The 20,378-nt window shown below is 33.3% G+C and overlaps 3 protein-coding genes across 4 annotated transcripts; all 3 read left to right on the forward strand.

The window, feature by feature from the left end:
• The first annotated feature begins 680 nt into the window (after positions 1 to 680).
• Positions 681 to 2,251, forward strand: LOC146950240 (uncharacterized). Its single transcript, XM_085741556.1, has 2 exons — positions 681 to 1,591; positions 1,985 to 2,251. Exon 1 carries the CDS (start codon positions 701 to 703, stop codon positions 1,589 to 1,591), a length of 891 nt encoding a protein of 296 aa, XP_085597682.1. The 5' UTR covers positions 681 to 700; the 3' UTR covers positions 1,985 to 2,251.
• Positions 2,252 to 4,142: 1,891 nt separating this feature from the next.
• Positions 4,143 to 10,455, forward strand: OTLD1 (OTU-like cysteine protease family protein). 2 transcript variants are annotated; one of them, XM_085746169.1, is made up of 10 exons: positions 4,143 to 4,236; positions 4,365 to 4,413; positions 4,488 to 5,303; positions 5,884 to 6,045; positions 7,300 to 7,377; positions 8,975 to 9,053; positions 9,136 to 9,281; positions 9,538 to 9,603; positions 9,707 to 9,881; positions 10,041 to 10,455. In XM_085746169.1, exons 3-10 carry the CDS (start codon positions 4,617 to 4,619, stop codon positions 10,247 to 10,249), a joined length of 1,602 nt encoding a protein of 533 aa, XP_085602295.1. In that variant the 5' UTR covers positions 4,143 to 4,236; positions 4,365 to 4,413; positions 4,488 to 4,616; the 3' UTR covers positions 10,250 to 10,455. The 2 variants fall into 2 exon arrangements, with proteins under 2 accessions (XP_085602295.1, XP_085602294.1); XM_085746168.1 differs by having other exon boundaries at positions 4,498 to 5,303.
• A 2,611-nt stretch (positions 10,456 to 13,066) lies between these two features.
• Positions 13,067 to 18,543, forward strand: DCP1 (decapping 1). Its single transcript, XM_085746170.1, has 8 exons — positions 13,067 to 13,355; positions 13,440 to 13,480; positions 13,601 to 13,650; positions 14,886 to 15,030; positions 15,530 to 15,586; positions 16,355 to 16,481; positions 17,272 to 17,739; positions 18,028 to 18,543. Exons 1-8 carry the CDS (start codon positions 13,197 to 13,199, stop codon positions 18,082 to 18,084), a joined length of 1,104 nt encoding a protein of 367 aa, XP_085602296.1. The 5' UTR covers positions 13,067 to 13,196; the 3' UTR covers positions 18,085 to 18,543.
• The last annotated feature ends 1,835 nt before the right edge of the window (positions 18,544 to 20,378 follow it).

Below are 20,378 nucleotides of genomic sequence, written 5' to 3' on the forward strand. Positions count from 1 at the left end.
TATGTCTATGATTAAGATGCTATGATTAAAAGGATATATGATAATGCTTATGACCAATATTTGTAGATATGTGATGATATTTATATGATGATATGATACGAAGTATATGACTAATATAGGAAGAATAGTGACACTAGTTAAGGAAGTTTTAAGTTGTTAGATATGATTAATGAATTATAAGATGTTTAAGTTGTTGAATGTACTTTATATGATTTATATGCTTAATATTATTGTTTGAAAAATCTCACCCCTCTGCTTGGAAATGTTGCTCTTCTTATGGGTAACTTGCAGGTAACCAGGATTAGTTGTGGTCGTGAGTGGACTCCTCACAAGTGTGTCTTAGGTGCTCTGATACGTAACGGGATGGGATTATGTCTTCTATTTCTATTCCTTACGTATTACTTATGGATTTTTATGAATAAATGTTGAACAAGACTTATGAGATTTTTATGTTGAGGCCTGCGTGCCAAAGATTATTTTTATTGTTGAACTAATTTCCGCTGCGAAGTTTTGAATTACTTATGTTAAATGATTTTGAAGAATAAATTGTTATTTATTCAGTTTATGAGTTTTTAAGAAGTGTAGCATTCCGTTTAAAGTTGAAAAACTCTGATTTATTTAAGAAATTTTTACGTTGGGAAAACGGGGTGTTACATCGCGCCTTTGGAAACATTGGCGAGTCCTAAAATTGACCAAAAACATGAGGCTTCAAACTGGTTCTTCATGTTCTGATGTCAATGAACTCAAAGAGTTCGCTGACTGGATTTTAAATGTTGGAGATGGAAATATTAGAGACAACAATGATGGGGAAGCTAAAATTGAAATACCAGATGACATGTTGATCAAGAACTCAGGTGACCTAATTTCTTCAATTGTTAATAGCACATATCCATCACTTTTGGAGAATATGAGTGATATTTCATTTTTTCAAGATAGGGCAATTTTAGCACCTACCAATGATATTGATGATTCACTGAACAATTACATTTTATCGATGATTCCTGGTGAGAAAAAAACATACTTAAGTGCTGATAGTCCGTCTACACAGGATGAAAATATTAATGGTCCTGATCAGATTCTCACTCCAGAATTTTTGAACACCGTCAAATCTTCAGGTTTGCCAAACCATGAGTTAAATCTCCAGGTTGGAGTTCCAATTATGTTATTGAGAAATATTGATCAACCATTAGGATTATGCAATGGTACGCGCCTTATAATTATGCAAATGGGGAATTTCGTACTTGAGGCAAAGATAATATCAGGGAACAGTATTGGACAAAAGGTATATATCCCAAGATTGACTTTGTCTCCATCTCCATCTGATACAAAACTTCCTTTCACGTTTCAACGTAAACAGTTTCCTATTATGGTCTCATTTGCGATGACTATCAATAAGAGCCAAGGACAATCTCTTAAAAATGTTGGAATATATCTTCCAAAACCCATATTTTCACACGGACAGTTATATGTTGCTCTTTCACGCGTTACTTCACGTGCTGGGTTGATGATGCTGATTTGCGATGACGAAGGACGTGTCTCCAACAAAACTAATAATGTTGTCTACAAAGAAGTCTTTCAGAATTTAAGATAGGTAATTTACACATATACATATTCGTATATATTTTTTATTTGTTTATTGTTGCGTGCATCTAGCTATGTTTTTCAAAACACTTTTATTTAAAATAATGCCTTTCTTCCGAACTATATATATATATATATATGTGTGTGTGTGTGTGTGTGTGTGTGTGTGTGTGTGTGTGTGTGTGTGTGGGCGCACACGCGTGTGTAAAAAATAATATTTAGAATTTTGTTGTTGACAAAAAAGTCAAAACTTATCAACTAAATTTGTTTCACAAATTAACATTATGTTATGGATTTTTCTTATACTTTTTTATATGGTTATGTAATTTGTATTTCTCTTTATACCTTATGCCATTTAAAATAATCGTGTATAATCATACAAATTTATTTTATTTCATGCCAGGTTGATCATCATCTTTATGATGAATTTTTGATTTGGAATCAGCAAAAGTCATGGACACAAAACTGAGTTTTACCGATTCAATTGTTGAGAATTGATACGTCTTTATTATCCACAAATTTGTATATTATTACTCAAGACAAACTTATATTAGTAGTTGCATTTGGTTATTTTTATTTGTCTATCCAATGTGATAATGAGAATTCTAAATTACTTCAGGTTTTTATTGGTTTTATTTTGGACACGTTAATTCATGCTCACTTACAACTATTATTGTTTCATTTACGATTACCTTATTTATTAATTAATGTCATATCTAACCTCCCGTGCATCGCACGGGTCTAAATACTAGTCAAAGTACATTAAAGTCCTCAATGTCGCTCAAATATTTTCTTATCTTTATCAGCCCAAAAAAATTATATTAAACCCCTAATTATTTTCTTTTATAATAATAATAATAATGATGGAATATGTCTTCGTAAGTTTAACTCAGTTAGTACATAATACATGATTTTAGTAAAAGATAATACATGATTTTATTTTTTACAATACAGTGTCTTTTAAATAAGGATAAAAGTGTAATAAAAAAATTAAAATAGGTTCACATTCCGTCGACATTCCAAGATGCGTTTCGTTCTGCTCCGCTCCATTCTATTATGTTTCATTCCGCTTCACTTTGTTCAATTTCATCAATCCATACGGAGCCTAAAATGAAAATATTGCTATTGTCAGCTTCATATATATAAAATTAAATCTGAAACTTAGAAGTTTGTGCATGAGTTACGGAGCCTAAAATGAAAATATTGCTATTGTCAGCTTCATATATATAAAATTAAATCTGAAACTTAGAAGTTTGTGCATGAGTTTTAGAGGTGTTCATTGTTTCATCTATAAATAAGAAAACAAATTAACAATATTAATCATAATTATGTTTTACGAAATGAATATAATAATATGAAAGAGCACTTATCTACACCATATATAAAGAATGGAAAATGTTAACCAGTGCTCCGGGGCATTGGTTAAGAGTCAAATATAGTAATATTTTGTATTGAAAGTTGTGCGGTCATCGCATTAAAAACATAAAAAGTGTCTTTTTTTACTTAAAGTTTCCACTTTTGGCTTCCGGGCACTGGTTAACATGACCCTAATTATAAACATCATTTTTTTATAAATAAATAAACTAAAAGCATCATTTGACAAAAGGAAAGGAGTTTATAGATACTAGCGAAAGGGGCTAACGTGCCCATCTTTACGCTCTTTTTATTACGCTAACTTTTGAAAATTATTAACGGTGTTTTTAAATCAAATTTTGAGTTGGATTAAAATTAAAAATATAAATGTTTGTTGGTTTCAAGTTATAATAACAAACCAAAGTAATCATGATTATTCATTTCAATGACACCAACAATATAATAAACAAAAATATAATCTAATTTTTTTTAATGAAACCAATAACCATCTTTATTATAGAAAATATTGTTTAAGGGTACAATTGAGATAATTAAAAAGTAAATATAAATATATTCATCTAGTTTGTTACACTTTTTAAATAATAAAAGAAAAAAATAGATATATATATATATATATATATATATATATATATATTCATATCGTGTTTGTTACATTTTTTTAATATTTAATATTATTTTTATCTATTTGTTACATGTGTTACTTGTATGCAAAATTGAGCGCATTTTTTAAAAGAAAAAGTTAATCCAAAAGAGCTAAAAGATGTTTTCTTTATGGGTCTTGTTAACCAGTGCCCCGGGGCACTGGTTAAGGAATACAAAAGTAGAAGAGTTGTCTTGGAAATATAAACTGTTACTTTTGACTAACTAATTATACATCACTTTTTAATAAAATTTTACCTCTTTTATCTGCTTAACCAATATGCCCCGGGGCACTGGTTAACATTTTCCTTATAATTAAGGCCAGATAAATAATAATTGTTAAGGTGGTGGTGCCACCTTGGAGCAATGATCTGAGTCCACTGAACCACCATTCATCTATCATCACAAACCATTTGACTAAGATAACACGTGCCATCAACTGTATAAACTAACCACGTGTCATAACCAAACCTCTATCTCACGTGCCACTCTCTTTTCCTCCCACCGTTAAAAACGCTATCGCCTTCTTCTTCCCGTTTCTTTTTCTCAGTTTTCTTTCCCCCTTTCTCCGAAACAAAACCCTAATTTTTTCCCAATTTCTTAATTTCAATAATTTTTCATCGATTTTTTCGATTCTCACAGGTTTAACTTCATCTCTCATTTCTCTCCCTGTTAAATCTTCACGATTCGATTTTTCCGCGTGCGATTCTTGTTACAAATTGAAAAAAAAATGATTTTTTTGATGAAGTTTTTTTGGGAGGTGGTTGCAGGTTGCGGTTGCGGAGGAGGAAGCTGAATCAACGGTGGTGAAAAATCTCGGTAAATTCGACATCTCAAAGAAGGTTTTGTTGTTTAAAGTAGTTGAAGGATTTGGGTCTGATGAGAATTATTAGGGGAATGCAGAGAACGTTTTATTGCGAGGATCTGAAGAAATCGTTCAGCAAAGGCATTGGAATCACTGCTCCCAGGGCAAGAACACGCGATAAACTCTTTTGGATTAGGGTTTTGGGTCACTAAGAAGCATGACTCGTATCTATGTTCAACGTGGTTCTTCTGCTGGTAGCAATAGTACTCAGAACACTAATTCTAACCCTAACCCTAACCCTAATCGTGCTGGGTCTTCTTCGGCCCGGCCGGAGCACGTTACACAGGTGCAATCTGTTGCTAAGGATGAAGAAAGTGGAGAGGAGGAGCTTGGATTGGTTGTTGGTGATGATGTTGTGGAGTATGCTGGGAGTAGTAATAGGGCAAAGAGTGATGACCCTTTAATGGAAAGTCTTCATTTTGAGGAGAATGATACGCATACTCCTTTAGGAAATGAAGTTTTCGTTGATCTTCCTGGGAAAGATGTTAAAGAAGAGATTGAGGGTTTGCAAGAATCGAGGGAAAGGCCAGTGATAGAGAACGAGGGCTTGTGTGAGGGTAATCCTGTTGTTAGCGGTGGTGGTGGTTCGTCTCCTCCACCTCCACCTGTTCCACCTCCAAAGCCTTCATCAACTAACTTAAATTCAAGAAGGAGTGCATCGGGGTCTCCTAATGCTGTTAATGCAGGATCACCAAGGAGAGGATCTGCGTGGCCTGTTGTTGTTTCGGCTAGGACTTCGCCTGCTGGGTCTCGACCTTCATCTCCCCGGGCTCATAGTGAAAGTGAAGGGTATAATAGTGCTGATGAACAGAATCCATGCTATGTGTCCTCTTATGATGATGTAGTAAGTTGATGATTACCTTGTTCTCATTAAGTAATTAATTGGCGTATGTTCTCATGAGCTTATTTGCATAATTTTTTTTATATCCCCAGTTAGGCGAGGGAGTTGTTAGGTTAAAGTAATGTTGTTACCAATGACCTTGTTCGCGATACGTGTAGGACATAATTTTTATGGATTATTCTGCCAAAAGACTTGTAGGAATGAGGTGGATAATTTGGTCCTTCTCTTCAATGCTATAAGAGAAGAACGACAGTAATGAAGTAAATGTTTAACTCTGATAAACTATCCTACAATTTAACTGGGCTACTTCATTTAGACTTTTGAAATAATATATTACTTCATCATTTATTTCTAGTTATGACTAAACTAAACTCGCTTGCATCATCGCGGCCTTGTTTTGAAAGAGTTGTTTGTTAGGTTTCCTATATTGGCATGTTAATATTGGGTTTTATGATTGTATCATAGTGCTTGAAGATGTTGTAATGCATTATTGCATGTTTATATATTAGTTAATTAGAAGGTTGATTCATGGCCTTCACTGCGATAATATCTTATATTGAAATGGTATTTGCATCCATGTCAGGAAAGAGAGCGACAGTTTGAAATTGATATTAGAAGGGTAAAAGGCTTTGAAGTAAAAAGAATGTCAGAGGATGGGAATTGCCTTTTCCGTGCTGTTGCAGACCAAGTGTACGGGGACTCAGAATTGTATGATTTGGTCAGGCAGATGAGCGTAGATTATATGGTATGTTAATGTTGGGCTGAATGTATTTTTCCTTCAGTATCCATATTTCTGCTTTGTTGGATCGTAATATATTGAACTTATTAGGTTAGCTTCTAATCAATTTTATGACTTACTTATTTGATTTCCACGGGTTTGAACGGTCTTCTCCCAAAAAGCGGTATTTATTATGAAGGTCCCTGGGTTTTGTGGTTGTGATAATAAGTAAATTTTCAATCAGTGACATACTGCATAATTAGGAACACTGCCACTACCAGTCTGCCATAGGTGGTTTTAAAACTAGGATTTAAGAAGATTTGATTTTAGGTTAGCAATTCATATTGAAGGTTTTTAAATGCATCTAGGTTTCACTAAGTCTATGCACGCCGGAATGCCTGGGGCTGGCAGCATGAATTTTTTATTATAGCTGGCCGGACTTATGACCTTTTGTTACAAAATCAAAGAAATGTTAGGGTTTTGAATTTTGAGAATGAGTTAGTGAGAATGGGTGTTTTTATCTTTTAAGATGTAAATAAGCAAGGAATAAGGGACTAATATATTGTTATTAGAAGTAATTGAAACATGAACAGCGTTGGAGATAAGGAAGTCCTGAACTTTAACTTCTGAGAGTATTCTGCTCTAGTTCAAGCATATAAAACCTAAGCCAACAAATGGAATGAAGGAAATAATTTTCTTACATAAATAATGCTATTATCCAGACATTATATTTGCTCATTCTGGTTTAACTCCCTTGATGTATTGTGTTACATCATATTTTCTCATTTTTGTTCAGCTGGCCCATTTCTCCTCTGGTCTAGCTTATGATAACTATTTCTAATTCTACAAAAATATTGCCTGTGGACTGTGTATCAAACTAACCTCCCATCATGGTAGGATTCTAATTCCATTCCATGTTTTAGTGTAATTTTAGCAGTATAAATGCTAACTCATTAGATTTGCTCATTCTGGTCACACTCCTGTGGTATAAATGTAAATTTAGCGGTATAAATGCAACCTCATGGACGTTTCTTGCTCACCCACTATATGAAGGAAAAAATGTTCTTACAAAAATGATATTATATAGGCTAACTCATTAGATTTGCTCATTCTGGTTACACTCCTGTGGTTTATTGCACTACTACATCTTATTTTCTCACTTTTGCTTAGATGGCATATTTTTCTTCTGGTCTTGCTTTTCATTCATACCTTTTAATTCTATTAAAATATTGCCTGGTGATCAAACTAATTTTGTCGTTCATTCTGATTTCACGTCTTTAGGAGCGGGAGAGGGATCACTTTTCTCAATTTATAACAGAAGGTTTTACCTCATACTGTAAGAGGAAGAGAAGAGATAAGGTATGTCAGAACATAATTTAGGCTTCTATGTGGTTTTATATGTTTTATAAACCTACGCCTGCATTTGCTGGGCTTTTAGGCTTCTAAAACAAATATGCCAAAATTTCCCTAGCATGTATTGTTTTTAAAACAAATTTCTAAATATTTAGGTTTGAATCTCCACAAATGTTTTGAAAGCTGTACTTTTGTACTTATGGTAGTGATTAATGCAATTAGCAGTTGAAAAAGCACATGTACACACTTTAGTGTGCCAATTAATCCGGCTGTGGGTTCTGATTGTTCCCCTCGCCCGGCCCATATTTAGTTTATACCATTTCCACAAATATTTTGAAATTTGTTTTGTACTAACAGGAGTGATTTATGCAACCGGTAGTTGAAAATTCACATTCAAATACTTTTTACATGCAAAATAATCCAGATGTGGGTTGTGATTGTTCCCTTCTCCCGGCCCTTTTTTGTTTAAACCGCATTGTTTTTGTCAAGATATTTAGATTGTTATTTGTGATTAAGTCGTCATTTTTTCTCCACTTTCCGCTCTTCATTCAGTTATTTTCTTTTTCCTGCTAGTTACATTGTGCCATGCTTTACTCTTCTAAGATGTTCAGACAAGCTTATTTTACTTTAGCTTTGCAGTTCTTTCATGAACATTCAGTTTTTTCCTATGAGAAATTTGGCGATTATATCACCTTGTCGTGATAAAGAGAATTATTTGCATTCATGCTATGATCGAATAGTCAATAGAATTGGCGGGGATATACTTGGGTCTTTGGTATTTAATTTAGGTGCAGCAGTGGCTGTTAATTTTACTCCCTTATAGCTGTGGCACAAGTTTCCTTTAAAGAAGTGTGTTTGGCTGTGTGCTTTGCAAAATTTTAAATTCATTAATAGTTTATCTGTGTATCTGTAGCATGAATTTGATTTAAAATAGTTAGTTGGTAACTCTTGAGTCTTTTGGTGCGACGTGACATTTTATTTCCCATTTGTGTAAACTTTTTATGTATACTTGGTCTTTACTTTTTCAACCGTGAAGTTACAGTTATAGTTATATCTAAAATCATATATTAGTTAAAAGTGAAGCTTGTCTTTTAAAGTTGTTGAAGTTATAACGTGTAGATATTAGCATTGACTTTTTTTTTGTTATAGCCCATCACATACGATAAAGAGATGACATGTTATTCTTAATGAAATTCTAATCATCGTGTATCTCAAATCTCAATGGACATGTTAGGAACTTCCACTTGGTTTTGAATGTGTCAAATTCACGATGAATTTATATTTTCTATAGTTAGTGCACACTTTATAAAGTAAATTAAGAGAGATCTCGACAACTAATGGACGAAAAAAAAAATTGTTGCCTTTAGTTTATTACATGTAAACACATTACAGGATTTTCTGGAATTTATTCCCTTGATTTTCTTGTTAATGATTGAGTTGACAACTTTTACCTTTCCCTCTAAAATAAGGGATCACTTTGAATTTTACTCTGTTATATTTCAGTTCTAACACCACATGCAGTTTTAGTTTGTTGGCATATGTTGATAGTTGGTACTTTTTAACTTTTTTGAATAGGCGTAAATATGTTAACCCTTTCTGGCAGGTTTATGGGAACAATGTTGAGATCCAAGCCATGTGTGAAATGTATAATCGACCTATTCATATATACTCCTACTCCACAGGTAGAGCTTATCTTACATTTTCTATAGTTGTTACTTGTTAGTCATCTACTATATTATTTAATAACATAACTTACTGACGCAGAGCCTATCAATACATTTCATGGAAGTTATGACACCGATACACCACCAGTACGCCTAAGTTTTCATCATGGTAACCATTACAACTCCCTTGTTGACCCACGGCGTCCCACAATTGGTGCAGGACTTGGGTTCAGCTCTCTTCGTGGGGTGAGTACTTTGCTATTGTATACAATGCATCATTCTTTTCTTCTTTCTATTTTATTGTATGATGGAAATGTTAGTAATACTTGTTAATCTTCCAACTGACAAAACACAAATTTGTGTTGTGCGTATCTATAGAAAACATAGTATTATAGAAGCCCCAAAAGAAAGGGCCCTATATAACTTGGAAACTGTCTCCATATTACATTGAACAGAAATTGATTGGAAGATGGTTGACGGTACATTTTCATTTACAATGCAGACAAATGTTGACAAAGATCAAGTCAAGGCTGCTATTAAATCTCAGCAAGACCAACAAATCGATAATGCAAGTATTTTGACTTGAAATTTTTAACAGCGTGAATACTTTTTGTTCTTTAAATTGAACTTGACGGCTGACGCTGCTGGTTTTTACAACTCCCTTCTGACAGGCACTTTTAGCTGAGGGGCGGTTTTACTCTGATCTTGAGCTCACAGAGAAGGAAATTGAACTTGCCGTGATGGAAGCTTCTCGGGCTGAATACCTTGCCGGTGGTACATTTAAGCAACAACTTGGCAATCGAGAGTCGTCTACGTCAACTGCTGAGCCATCTTCCTCTGGAGCAAGTTAATATCTCTTCTCATACAATTTGGTTTATTTGCTTTAAAAGCAACCCATCTTAAATCTATCAATAGACAGATTCATATGGTCGGTTCTTGGTCTTGATGTATTTGTTGAAATTTGGTGGACTATAAGCTAACTTGGTGTATTAATGTGAGTTGCAGGATCGTCAGGTAGTGATCCCAGGATGGAAAGTGGGAAAGAAAATAATTCTAATCTTAGCAGCAGCATGAATATGTTACTGTCGATGGGATTTAGTTACCTACAAGCGATTGAGGCATACAGCATATTTGGGGATGATGTTGATTCTATGATTTGTTACTTGTTGGAAACCGGCAGCAGTAGCAGACGTAAAGGAAAGGCTACTGAATGACACGAGATTTAGTTCATTAAAAAAATCATGGAACTTAAGTTTTCAATTGTCATCCAAATCGAATAAATGAATATCCTGTATTTACTCTAGTATGTTTTCGTATCTCACGTCTTTACTAAGTTGTTAAGAGAAAAAATTGAGCAAATAATATAATTTAGTTTGTCAGTGTAATCCTAAGTTTGATATATGAGAGATTATTTGCAACATTTTTCAAGGGCTAAATCTATTATACATTGTATGAGACGATTATATTTATCCATTTTTATTACACGATGCATATTTTATTTCTCAATCACCATTTAGGCACTCTACCAATGTTGCTGGTCTTTAACCATCTTGGGCATCCTTAACTAAAGAAAATAACACGTAGGGAGTATTTGTATAGAAATTGGTATTGGTATTGGGTGAATGAAATTTTGTACAAAATGTTTGAAAATTATTTCAGAAGTAGGATTTTAGGCAAGTTGTATAAAATTTCCAATTCAATGGGTATTGAAATGTGATGGATCAGTTGTTATTTTTTGATACATTAGATCATTGAGCAATAGAAGCACATATTAACTGAATAGTACAACAAGTTCAACGGAAACTTCATTGGCATGGCAGCACAAAGCTGGTCTTGAGAACTTGTGTGCGTTGCGCGAATTGATTAATATTTTTTATCCAATTTTACCCTTGCTTTGGATAAAAAATTGGATAAAAAATATTAAAAATCCTAAAATATCAAATATTTTGAAATAAAGTTGAAGTTCTAAAACATCAAAAGAAAAGAAATAGAGGATGTATTATGCATTGTCCCTACTAACCGAGCTACGCTCACGAGAACAAATAGTCATACTATTGGAATAGATTCCGATGTTTTCTTAAAATTTGAACTAGACTAAATTTTTTACAACCGACTTATAAGACAAAAAATAACCACATCACAAAATTGATGGTGGTTTTATTTGAAAGTATACTTTTGGACACATGTAAGTGGTGGGAAGAAAAAGCTACCGTGTTTTCATGGAGTCATTATGACATGTTTGGCAAAGCTACCATGCTAGTTTTTGAAAGGACAAAGAGGGCATGGACCAAAAGAAAGAAAAAAAGACAAAACAGAAGCAGTTTTTCACGTGTCCACTGTCATTCCCTCCAAATTTATGTCTTGGGTACCCTCCTTGGATGGGATTTCTGTTGCCGTTGCCGTTGCCCTTTAAGGTCGGATTTATTTATTTAAAAGTACAACCAAGTTCAAATTAAGCTGTGTACTCACTACTCAAGCATTTTTTTTTTCCTTCCCTGATTTTCAGACACATTCTTCACATGAAATTTATGTGCTAGGAATTAATTTAGCTGGCTAATATTTTAAGTCACTCCCACTTAAAAAAATAAATTTAAGTCACTCGTTAATATCTATAAAATATATGAAATTCGTCATTAAAATAAAATATTAACCGGGATTTCATATATTTTAAGGAATAGTTAGTATATTAATATAGTTAGAGATTAAATTAAAAAATAGTTTAAAGATTAAATTAATGATTTGTTCTTTCTTTTTATTTACCTCATCAAATAACTTGTTTTTAGCATGTAAATGCAACGATAAATATCATCTGAAACTTACACACATAATTATAAAGTTTCAAATTCAAATTTAAACAAAGATGTTTGACTTAATAATATCAATATTACTAACTGTAATTGAGTTAAGTGATACGAACCCTCCTCAAATAACTCTACAATAGAGACCATCACTTAGTAAATAGACTTGTTTGTTAATTAATCATCATAACCTCTAACTAGAATAAAACTCCCTCAACGTCACCACGAGAGATCATAAACATGTTTCTTTTTGAAGAAAAATACATTTTTTTAAGGTTGAAGAAAACTTGAAGTATACTCTCACACATTTTACCTGAAGAAAACTTGAAGTCTACTTTCAAACATTTTTTTTTTGGTACAAAACTTTCAAACATTTGACTTATTAATTAAAGAATATTTTGGAATAGACGTAAAAAAATTGGAAATATTTAAAGAATTAAAATATTAATATTGTAGACTTTCAGTGCATGTAAATTAAAAAAAATACCACTAAATACCCTCATGGAATTGTTTAAGTAAATAAAGATGTAACTTTTGTATAAAAAATTTATACGATAGTCAAATTTTAATATGGATCAATTTCATAAGTGGTCTATCGTGAATCAAAACTTGGGAAATATTTAAAATTTCAATGGTAACATACATTGTTGTTTGGAAGTACACATTTTTTTTAAAGGTGGAAGTACAAGTTAAATTTCTTTTAGGGGCAGTACAAGTTAATGTTATTCTCATTTTTACGATTGAGATAATAATTTAATTGATTCTAGATTAATTAAAACAACAAAAAATAAATATGTAACTTGTACTGAACCAACTATAATCATATCACTATTTTAGTCGTAAATATAAGGAGAGACATGAACTTTTACCTCTAAAGATTATCGTCATGTGTCATTAAAATTTTTGATAATTTAATTTTTAACACTGATACATGGTAGACCACTTATAAACATGATTATTGCAGCACTCACTTTTAGAGTAATTGTAAGCGTTTAGAGCAATCGTAAGCGTGATCTATAAATTAAATCTTTTTAAAAAAATATATTTTGAAGACATTAACGTTAGTTTTTATTGAAAAAAAAAACTTTTTTTTTTTGGATTGGACAAATAAAACCTTAAAAAGTTGCACAAATTAGAAAGAGAGGGAGTAATAAATAAATTAGTTGGAAGGACATTTCAGTAATTTCAAAAATCTATTTCTTGATGAAGAAGCTGAGTCTGATAGACTCAAACACGGTTCACCTGCATTTCATTTTCCATTGCACTCTCTTTCCGTCTTTCATCATCTTCTTCTTCTCACCCAACCCTAACCCTAACCCTAATCCCCAATTTTCAATTCTAGGGTTCAATCCCTAACGCAACAATGTCTCAGAACGGAAAATTGATGCCAAATCTTGACCAACAAAGCACTAAGCTTCTCAATCTCACTGTTCTCCAACGAATTGACCCTTTCGTTGAGGAAATTCTCATTACTGCTGCTCATGTTACATTCTATGAGTTTAACATCGATCTCAGCCAATGGGTTCGTTCATTTTCACCCCTTTTTTTTTGTATTTTCTCTCTCTAGTTAGCTTCTCTCTCATTCTTGTGTTTGATTGTTTTGCAGAGTCGTAAGGATGTTGAAGGATCTCTCTTTGTTGTTAAGAGGTTTGAAATTTTGGTTTTTTTTAATGGGGTTGATGGGTTTTAATTGATTTAAGTGGTTTAATTGGGAATTTGTTTTTAATTGAGGTTAATTTTGGTTTTATTTTTAATTTTTTATTTCAGAAATACTCAACCAAGATTTCAGTTTATTGTGATGAATCGTCGCAATACTGGTTAGTGAGTCTATCTGTTTCTGTTGATTCTAAAAAATTTCAATTTTCGTTAAATTTTCTTATTTGATTTGGTTATGAGAACTTATGTTTTGCCTCCAAACATGTGTGTCCATTGGATTATTAGTAAACTAGACTACAGGAAGCAGTGTTATCAACCACCGTTACTCAATAGTGCCAGCGCCACTATGGCCGCTATATGATTTGTACTACATAGTATATTGTGAAACAATAGTGGTTTTTTCTGAATTACTCTAGGCTATAGTGGTATTGGGCCTAACTGCTATTTAACAACACTGATAGGAAGTGAGATCAAAACACTGTCGTCAAATCAGAAATGCTATCACATTTTCTGTTAATATGGTGGCTGCATAAATTTCAGTTTGTCACCTTGGTTGTTGGAAAGCTAGTGTTTTAGTATAGTTTTGAGTTACAGTCTGGTCTTGGAATATTTAAGTATGTAATTATTCCTCTATATTTGCTCGTGTTTCGTAATAATATATTTTACAGTTAGGTAGTATTCTTTTATACTTAAATTTATAGGATTTGTTTTAGGTTTGGTTACCGGCATTCCACTTTCTGCATCATGCACTCAATATTTTGAAGTGTTGTCAAATAGTGGCGCTATATCATAGTGGATTTTGATGGATCACCTATAAAAACCACAATTATACAGTAGCCAATAGCCAATATCAGCTGCTATTCCACTATTCGTTAGCAGATGTGCGGCAATAGATGAAAAAAAAGCTAATTTTAGGGTTTTTAAAAATAATAAACAAAGAGTCTGTGTGTGTACCAGACATGACCTATTTTTAAAATTGAAAAACTGAATAGTTGGTGACTATTACTCTGATATTCACGATAATGTGCCAGCCTTTCAATATGTAGGTATGCTTAGTCTCCATTCCCTTTTAAATTTTTATGCGACATGCCTTTTTATATTTAATTATTGACTTATTTCAACTGCGTTCGGCTTCTACTGTTTGCCCGCAACGCTATCTGAGTATCTGCTACCATTTCACATAGTGGGTTTTTCGGCATTTTGCTATTTTCCGCAATTCACTATTGATAACAGTGATATTTAGAGTGTTGCAAATTACTAATAAAAAATTGTACATTTGTATTGTAGATATTGTTTTAAGGATGAAAATATACTTTTGTGATTGGTGGTGATTGAGAATTGATACTGCCCTATGTCCATGTATGTATTTAATCTTTGTCATTGTTGGCATAAGCAGAAAATTTGGTGGAAAACCTCCTGGGGGATTTCGAGTATGAAGTTCAGGTTCCATATCTATTGTATAGAAATGCTGCTCAAGAAGTGAATGGTATTTGGTTCTATAATGCTCGCGAATGTGAAGAGGTTGCAAATCTTTTTAGCAGGTATTGTTTTCACGTTTTGGCAAATAATCTTTTAGATATTTCCCTATACGCCCAGACTAGAATTTTGTTTCACTTATTTGAGAATAGGAAAAACCTTGCATTCATCAATATTGTTATTTTATTGTGGAAATGATTTCCTTGTAAAACCTGCAAAAAATAAATAATCAGAATTGTACTTTAGACACATTCAATGGGGAAAAAAAGTTTATTACAACTATTTCCTAGTAAGTTATCTGAGAAACGGCGAATATTAGCAGCGGATAGATAGGCTTTGAATGGTGTGTGTTATATTTGTTAGAATTTTAGAAAGGCATGCAAAAGTACAATTATTTCTTTTAGGGCTTAGAAAAGTATATAAATTATAATTATTTAATTAGTGGTGACTTTGGTTTCTGATCTGGAATTCATAAAATCATCATTAAACTCTCACCTCACAGGCGTACACATGTGCATCTGGTCATCATATATATACATTCACTTATGTTTGGCTAATTTTCAGGATTCTTAATGCATATGCCAAGGTGCCTCCGAAGTTAAAGGTCTCATCTACAAAGAGGTAATTATATGTTTCTAGCAACACCTTATTGCTCTCCCATGAATGGCAGAGCTGGTTTAATCCATATTATTATATTTCTTAGCTCTATCCCGTTCTACTTTACTATCACATCATATTCATATCCATGCATTTGACAAATGCATGGGGTTTGAATTGATCTTCATGGACGACTTGTCTTTCTGTTGCATGTTTGGTTTGCAAGTTCTGTCTGATCTCTATCTCATGTTATTCTACTTCTATGGGTCATACCTATCTTTCCCAACACACTTCCACGGACGGTTCTGTCTCTATAAGTGCAGATCACCACTTGCATGTCGATATATAATGACTTTGCAACTCACACCTTGGGCATGTTGTTGTATAATGTTATTTTGGTTTGGAAATGGGATACGTTCTTTAATTTGTCTATCTGTGTCATTTGTATACATTTTAGAAATTGCTATTTAACATTTTAGAAATTTGCACCGTTTCCCTTTTCAAGGGGGTTCCCATCTTTGATATTCAGAAATATTGGCACCATGTTGCATTCTTAGATTTCTTCTTTGTACTTTATCCGTTTAAGCTTTGGATAATCTCTTACCCTCCCCCCTCATTGTACTATCCTCATTTTGTCTTTAGAAAAAAAACAGTATTCCCATCAAAAGATTTCAACATCAAGTGATTATTCTGCAGTAGACAGATGAGTTATGGATGCATACATTGTCATATATTTCTGTACTCTCTATACTTCATATTCAACTAATGAAGCCTCACTTGCATTTATTGCAGTGAGTTTGAGGAACTGGAAGCGGTACCAACTATGGCAGTCATGGATGGTCCTCTTGAGCCATCATCATCAACTACTTCCAATGTAGCTGATGTTCCTGATGATCCATCCTTTATAAATTTCTTCAGTGTATGTACCATTGCGAACACTTTTCTTTTGTTTCAAATAATTTGTTACGACGGCCTTTTTTCCTTTCATTTTCTATACTGTCTTGAAATGGTTTTATATCTTGCATGCTTATCTTACTTGTGTCCTTTGGTTCCCTGGTACATAAGCGCTCCTCGTTTTTTAATTTTTAACCATATTCATGTAAAATATTTTCGTCTATGTCGCAATAGTCTTCTCTGCTTATTGATGTTAGAGAATAAAGGAATTGAGTTGAATTAACAAAGACATACTGGATAAGTTAATTGATTTTTTTTTTCTTTTAATATGGGGAAGGGGGAAATCATTAATTAAAGTGGCATTAACGACCATTTTACAATTCTCCTCAAGGGGATTTGAACTCCATCCTATGTGGGTATAAGGTCAAAATCTTACTACTAAGCTGACACCTCATGGACTAATAAGTTAACTGATTGGAAACTACCCGACTAGGATTAATTCCAAATACAATTTTTAATTCTTCTTTCAATGCATGTACCAACTTTAGTATTTCTGGCATTCTAAGCGACTCACATATTTGGATTTATATTTTGAATTGAAATTTCATTGGTTGTCCATTTTTTACACACTTTTTCTATGCTAGACTTGTTTGGACAGATTTCAAAACTATAAGATCCTCTGATGAGCATATGGTGCTCCACTTATGATCATTTTCATTTGTATGTAAATATGTAATATTCAGCACATGGATATTTTATAAATTTGTTCTTGTTAAACATTTGTAACTCAGTTCTGATCAGGTCGTTTATTGCAGGCGGCTATGGGTATCGGGAATACTTCAAATGCTCATATCACCGGACAACCTTATCAGTCTTCTGCTACAATTTCTTCTTCTGGGCCAACTCATGCTGCTACACCTGTTGGGCCACTGCCAACCTTGCAGATACCATCTCTTCCAACATCTACCCCGCTTACACCCCAGCATGATGCTCCTGAGTCCAACAGCAGCAGCCGAGCCACAAATCTTGTGAAGCCTTCTTTTTTTGTTCCTCCCCTTTCTTCTGCTGCAATGATGATTCCCCCCGTGTCTTCATCCATACCTACTGCCCCTCCACTTCATCCTACTGGTACTGTACAAGTACAACGACCTTATGGTACTCCAATGCTACAGCCATTTCCACCTCCAACTCCACCACCTTCACTTGCTCCCGTTTCTTCTCCCCTTCCAAACCCAGCTATTTCTAGAGAAAAGGTCCGAGATGCTCTTCTGGTGCTCGTTCAGGTTAGTTTACTTTCTTCGTACTTGCTTATGATATTCTGATCACAATAATATTTTTTTTTGGAGAAGCTAAATTAGCCCACTTAAATTGACACAAGGGAGAATCGAATCTGTCTGATCACAATAATATTAAACGACTGTTTGGGAGCTAATAATATTTTATGATCCTTATCAAGGAGCATATATTAATACCATTATTTATTTATTTATTTATTTATTTATTTATTTATTTATTTATTTATTTGTTTTTCCTCTCAATTTCTAATTTATCTATTTTTTGGCTCTTGGTAGGACAATCAATTCATTGATATGGTTTATAATGCGCTGCTGAATGCTCATCAATCATGACTTTCGAGAGGTGTTTAATTATCAACTCACTGGAAGAATTGTTTTTTGGGCTGAATTACATTTTCTAGAAGTTTTAGGCCAGGCTTTAATCATGTCCTAAACTTTTAAATGTTTCGGTCATAACAATTTGTAAAATTGGTTTTGCATTGTGACTACCATTTTGATCTTGCTAGTTTCCTGTATGTCATAGTTCAGTTTTCTACAGGTTAAACTGCCATATCAACTATATATACTGACATAACATGGCAGGAAATGATGAAGGTCCAGATGAGTGGTTATAGGGGTGCTAAGGTTGTTATTAAGTCTTGTTTATTGTGTATTTTATTAAATTGTTATGGTAAGACGACTTTCATTTTTCAACAAAACATGGACTCTGCTGCATAATGTAAGTATATATAGTCAGCCTATTTTTTTGTGTGGATTACACAGCAGCTGAAAAGCATTCTTCTGACTGACAAATCTGTTTACATCTTTTTTTGCAATATCTCTACATCTTTTTTTTTTTAGCAAGATGCGATATATCTCTAATCTATCAACCTGAAAATTGCATTGGTTTAGGTAAAGAATTTTAATATCAAGTTTTATTTTTTTTGTGAAATTCTAGGCTTGAGTAATGCAAAACGTATTGTAGCCTTGAAAAATGTAAGATATAATATGTATAGGTTACATACATAAAAATTCAAAAAATTTAATAAAATCAAAAGATCAATTTGCTCATCCAACCCTCTGTCCAACTCATACTTTGTTTTTTAAAGTACTTATATTTCTTGACTTCCACTATACTCAAAACACATGTAAACCATACAACTAATAATTTGAAGTTGTACACTCTTCAGCACGCAACAGAAAATTTGAGATATTTTTATGGAGCTATTTTATTTCACACCAAGAAGTTTATCTCAAACGTTCTTTGATAGATTTCTTTATTTATAGATCACACATTATGTGATGGACTGAGTGAATATATTTTCCCACACCCCATCTCCCACACATATTTGTCTGCAACATTTTCCTTTGATTACTTCTTATTTATCGCATTTAAGTACTCATTCATCTTCTCCTCTAATTCTAAATAAAACCATCCTCCAATGTCATTTCTCTACCCAATTACCCTCGACCTAACTGCCAATTTCTCCCACCTTCACCTCTTCATCTATCGCCAAGTTAAATAATGTAACAAAATTGTCATGTAATTTTGTACTCTCAGGATCCCTAAAAAATAATGTGTCCAAACCATTTACCACTCTTCTCAAATTATTGGTGAACAAGTTATCTTGACATTCTCACCACACCATCAATCCTACACATATCCTTCCACAAACTTGACGTCCTTAATGCCCTCCACCCTTATAACCATAATTACATTCTAAATTTTATTATACTAATGTCATTGGTCACCTGCTTTTTATTCCCCACAACCATTAAAAGCTCTCAAGTCCTATCAAAGGTTTGGTCCATGACAAGAAATTAAATTTCTAAAATGTAGTAAATTATTGAATTTCAACTAAGAGATGTATCCACATTTAATGTTCGGTAGGTCTCAAATTTTTCTTGCTTCAATAGAAAGAAGATCTGAGAAATTGAAAAATCTCTTTCAAGTTCTTGCCCCTAACCCCCATCCTCAATGGCTCTATAAATCATTTCTTATTTTAACCAATGTTCATTCCAATTGGCAATAAAGGAGTTTTGCCGCCTCCTCCAACCATGATTGACAACCATTTATTCCCGCTTGTAGAGTTCTATATAGGGTGGGATTTACAATGGACAAGCAAAAGACTTGTGCACAACACAAACTTGTGCATTTTGTGGGCCCAAATCAAATCTGGACCGTTCATATATTATTATTTTAATGCCAACGGTTGAGATTTGTTTGGATTGAGAAATGGGTGACCTGCTGCCACAAAGGGAGAGAGGGCATGTGGGTCCCACGCGGGACCCACTCCTTTGATTAAATCTGAATTTTATATTGCAATTTTTTTGGTGGGGTTTGTATTGGACTTGGGCTTGATATTTGTGAGTAAAATTTTATATATGGGCTGCCAAATTTAATATTCTTGGCCCGAAAATAGGAAATATTTTTTCCATGCATAATTTTATTTATTTGTTGACAATTCAAATTCAATTGAATTGAATATTGAAAAATCTGAAAATTAGTAGAAGTTGTTTTATTAAATTGGACGGTTGTAATTGGATTTGAATTTTTTGGGAAAAATAAATGGGAGAAATTATAAGATGAATAAATTGGGTGTTATATTTGGGTAGTAAAATTGTTTTGGAAAAATTACAAGATGAAG

This window comes from Medicago sativa, chromosome 2 (assembly GCF_051527215.1).
Source record: "Medicago sativa cultivar Bolivia chromosome 2, Bolivia_mono, whole genome shotgun sequence".
In the NCBI taxonomy this organism is placed as follows: domain Eukaryota; kingdom Viridiplantae; phylum Streptophyta; class Magnoliopsida; order Fabales; family Fabaceae; genus Medicago; species Medicago sativa.

What these genes read in the sequence shown, in the direction of transcription:
- LOC146950240 (XM_085741556.1), top strand. Translation starts at nt 701, where the DNA reads ATGAGGCTTCAAACTGGTTCTTCATGTTCTGATGTCAATGAACTCAAA.
- OTLD1 (XM_085746169.1), top strand. Translation starts at nt 4,617, where the DNA reads ATGACTCGTATCTATGTTCAACGTGGTTCTTCTGCTGGTAGCAATAGT. An exon ending in AGAGGAAGAGAAGAGATAAG is followed by an intron (nt 7,378 to 8,974) that starts GTATGTCAGAAC and finishes CCTTTCTGGCAG; the next exon opens with GTTTATGGGAACAATGTTGA. An exon ending in GGTTCAGCTCTCTTCGTGGG is followed by an intron (nt 9,282 to 9,537) that starts GTGAGTACTTTG and finishes TTTACAATGCAG; the next exon opens with ACAAATGTTGACAAAGATCA.
- DCP1 (XM_085746170.1), top strand. Translation starts at nt 13,197, where the DNA reads ATGTCTCAGAACGGAAAATTGATGCCAAATCTTGACCAACAAAGCACT. An exon ending in GATGAATCGTCGCAATACTG is followed by an intron (nt 13,651 to 14,885) that starts GTTAGTGAGTCT and finishes TGGCATAAGCAG; the next exon opens with AAAATTTGGTGGAAAACCTC. An exon ending in GTTGCAAATCTTTTTAGCAG is followed by an intron (nt 15,031 to 15,529) that starts GTATTGTTTTCA and finishes GCTAATTTTCAG; the next exon opens with GATTCTTAATGCATATGCCA.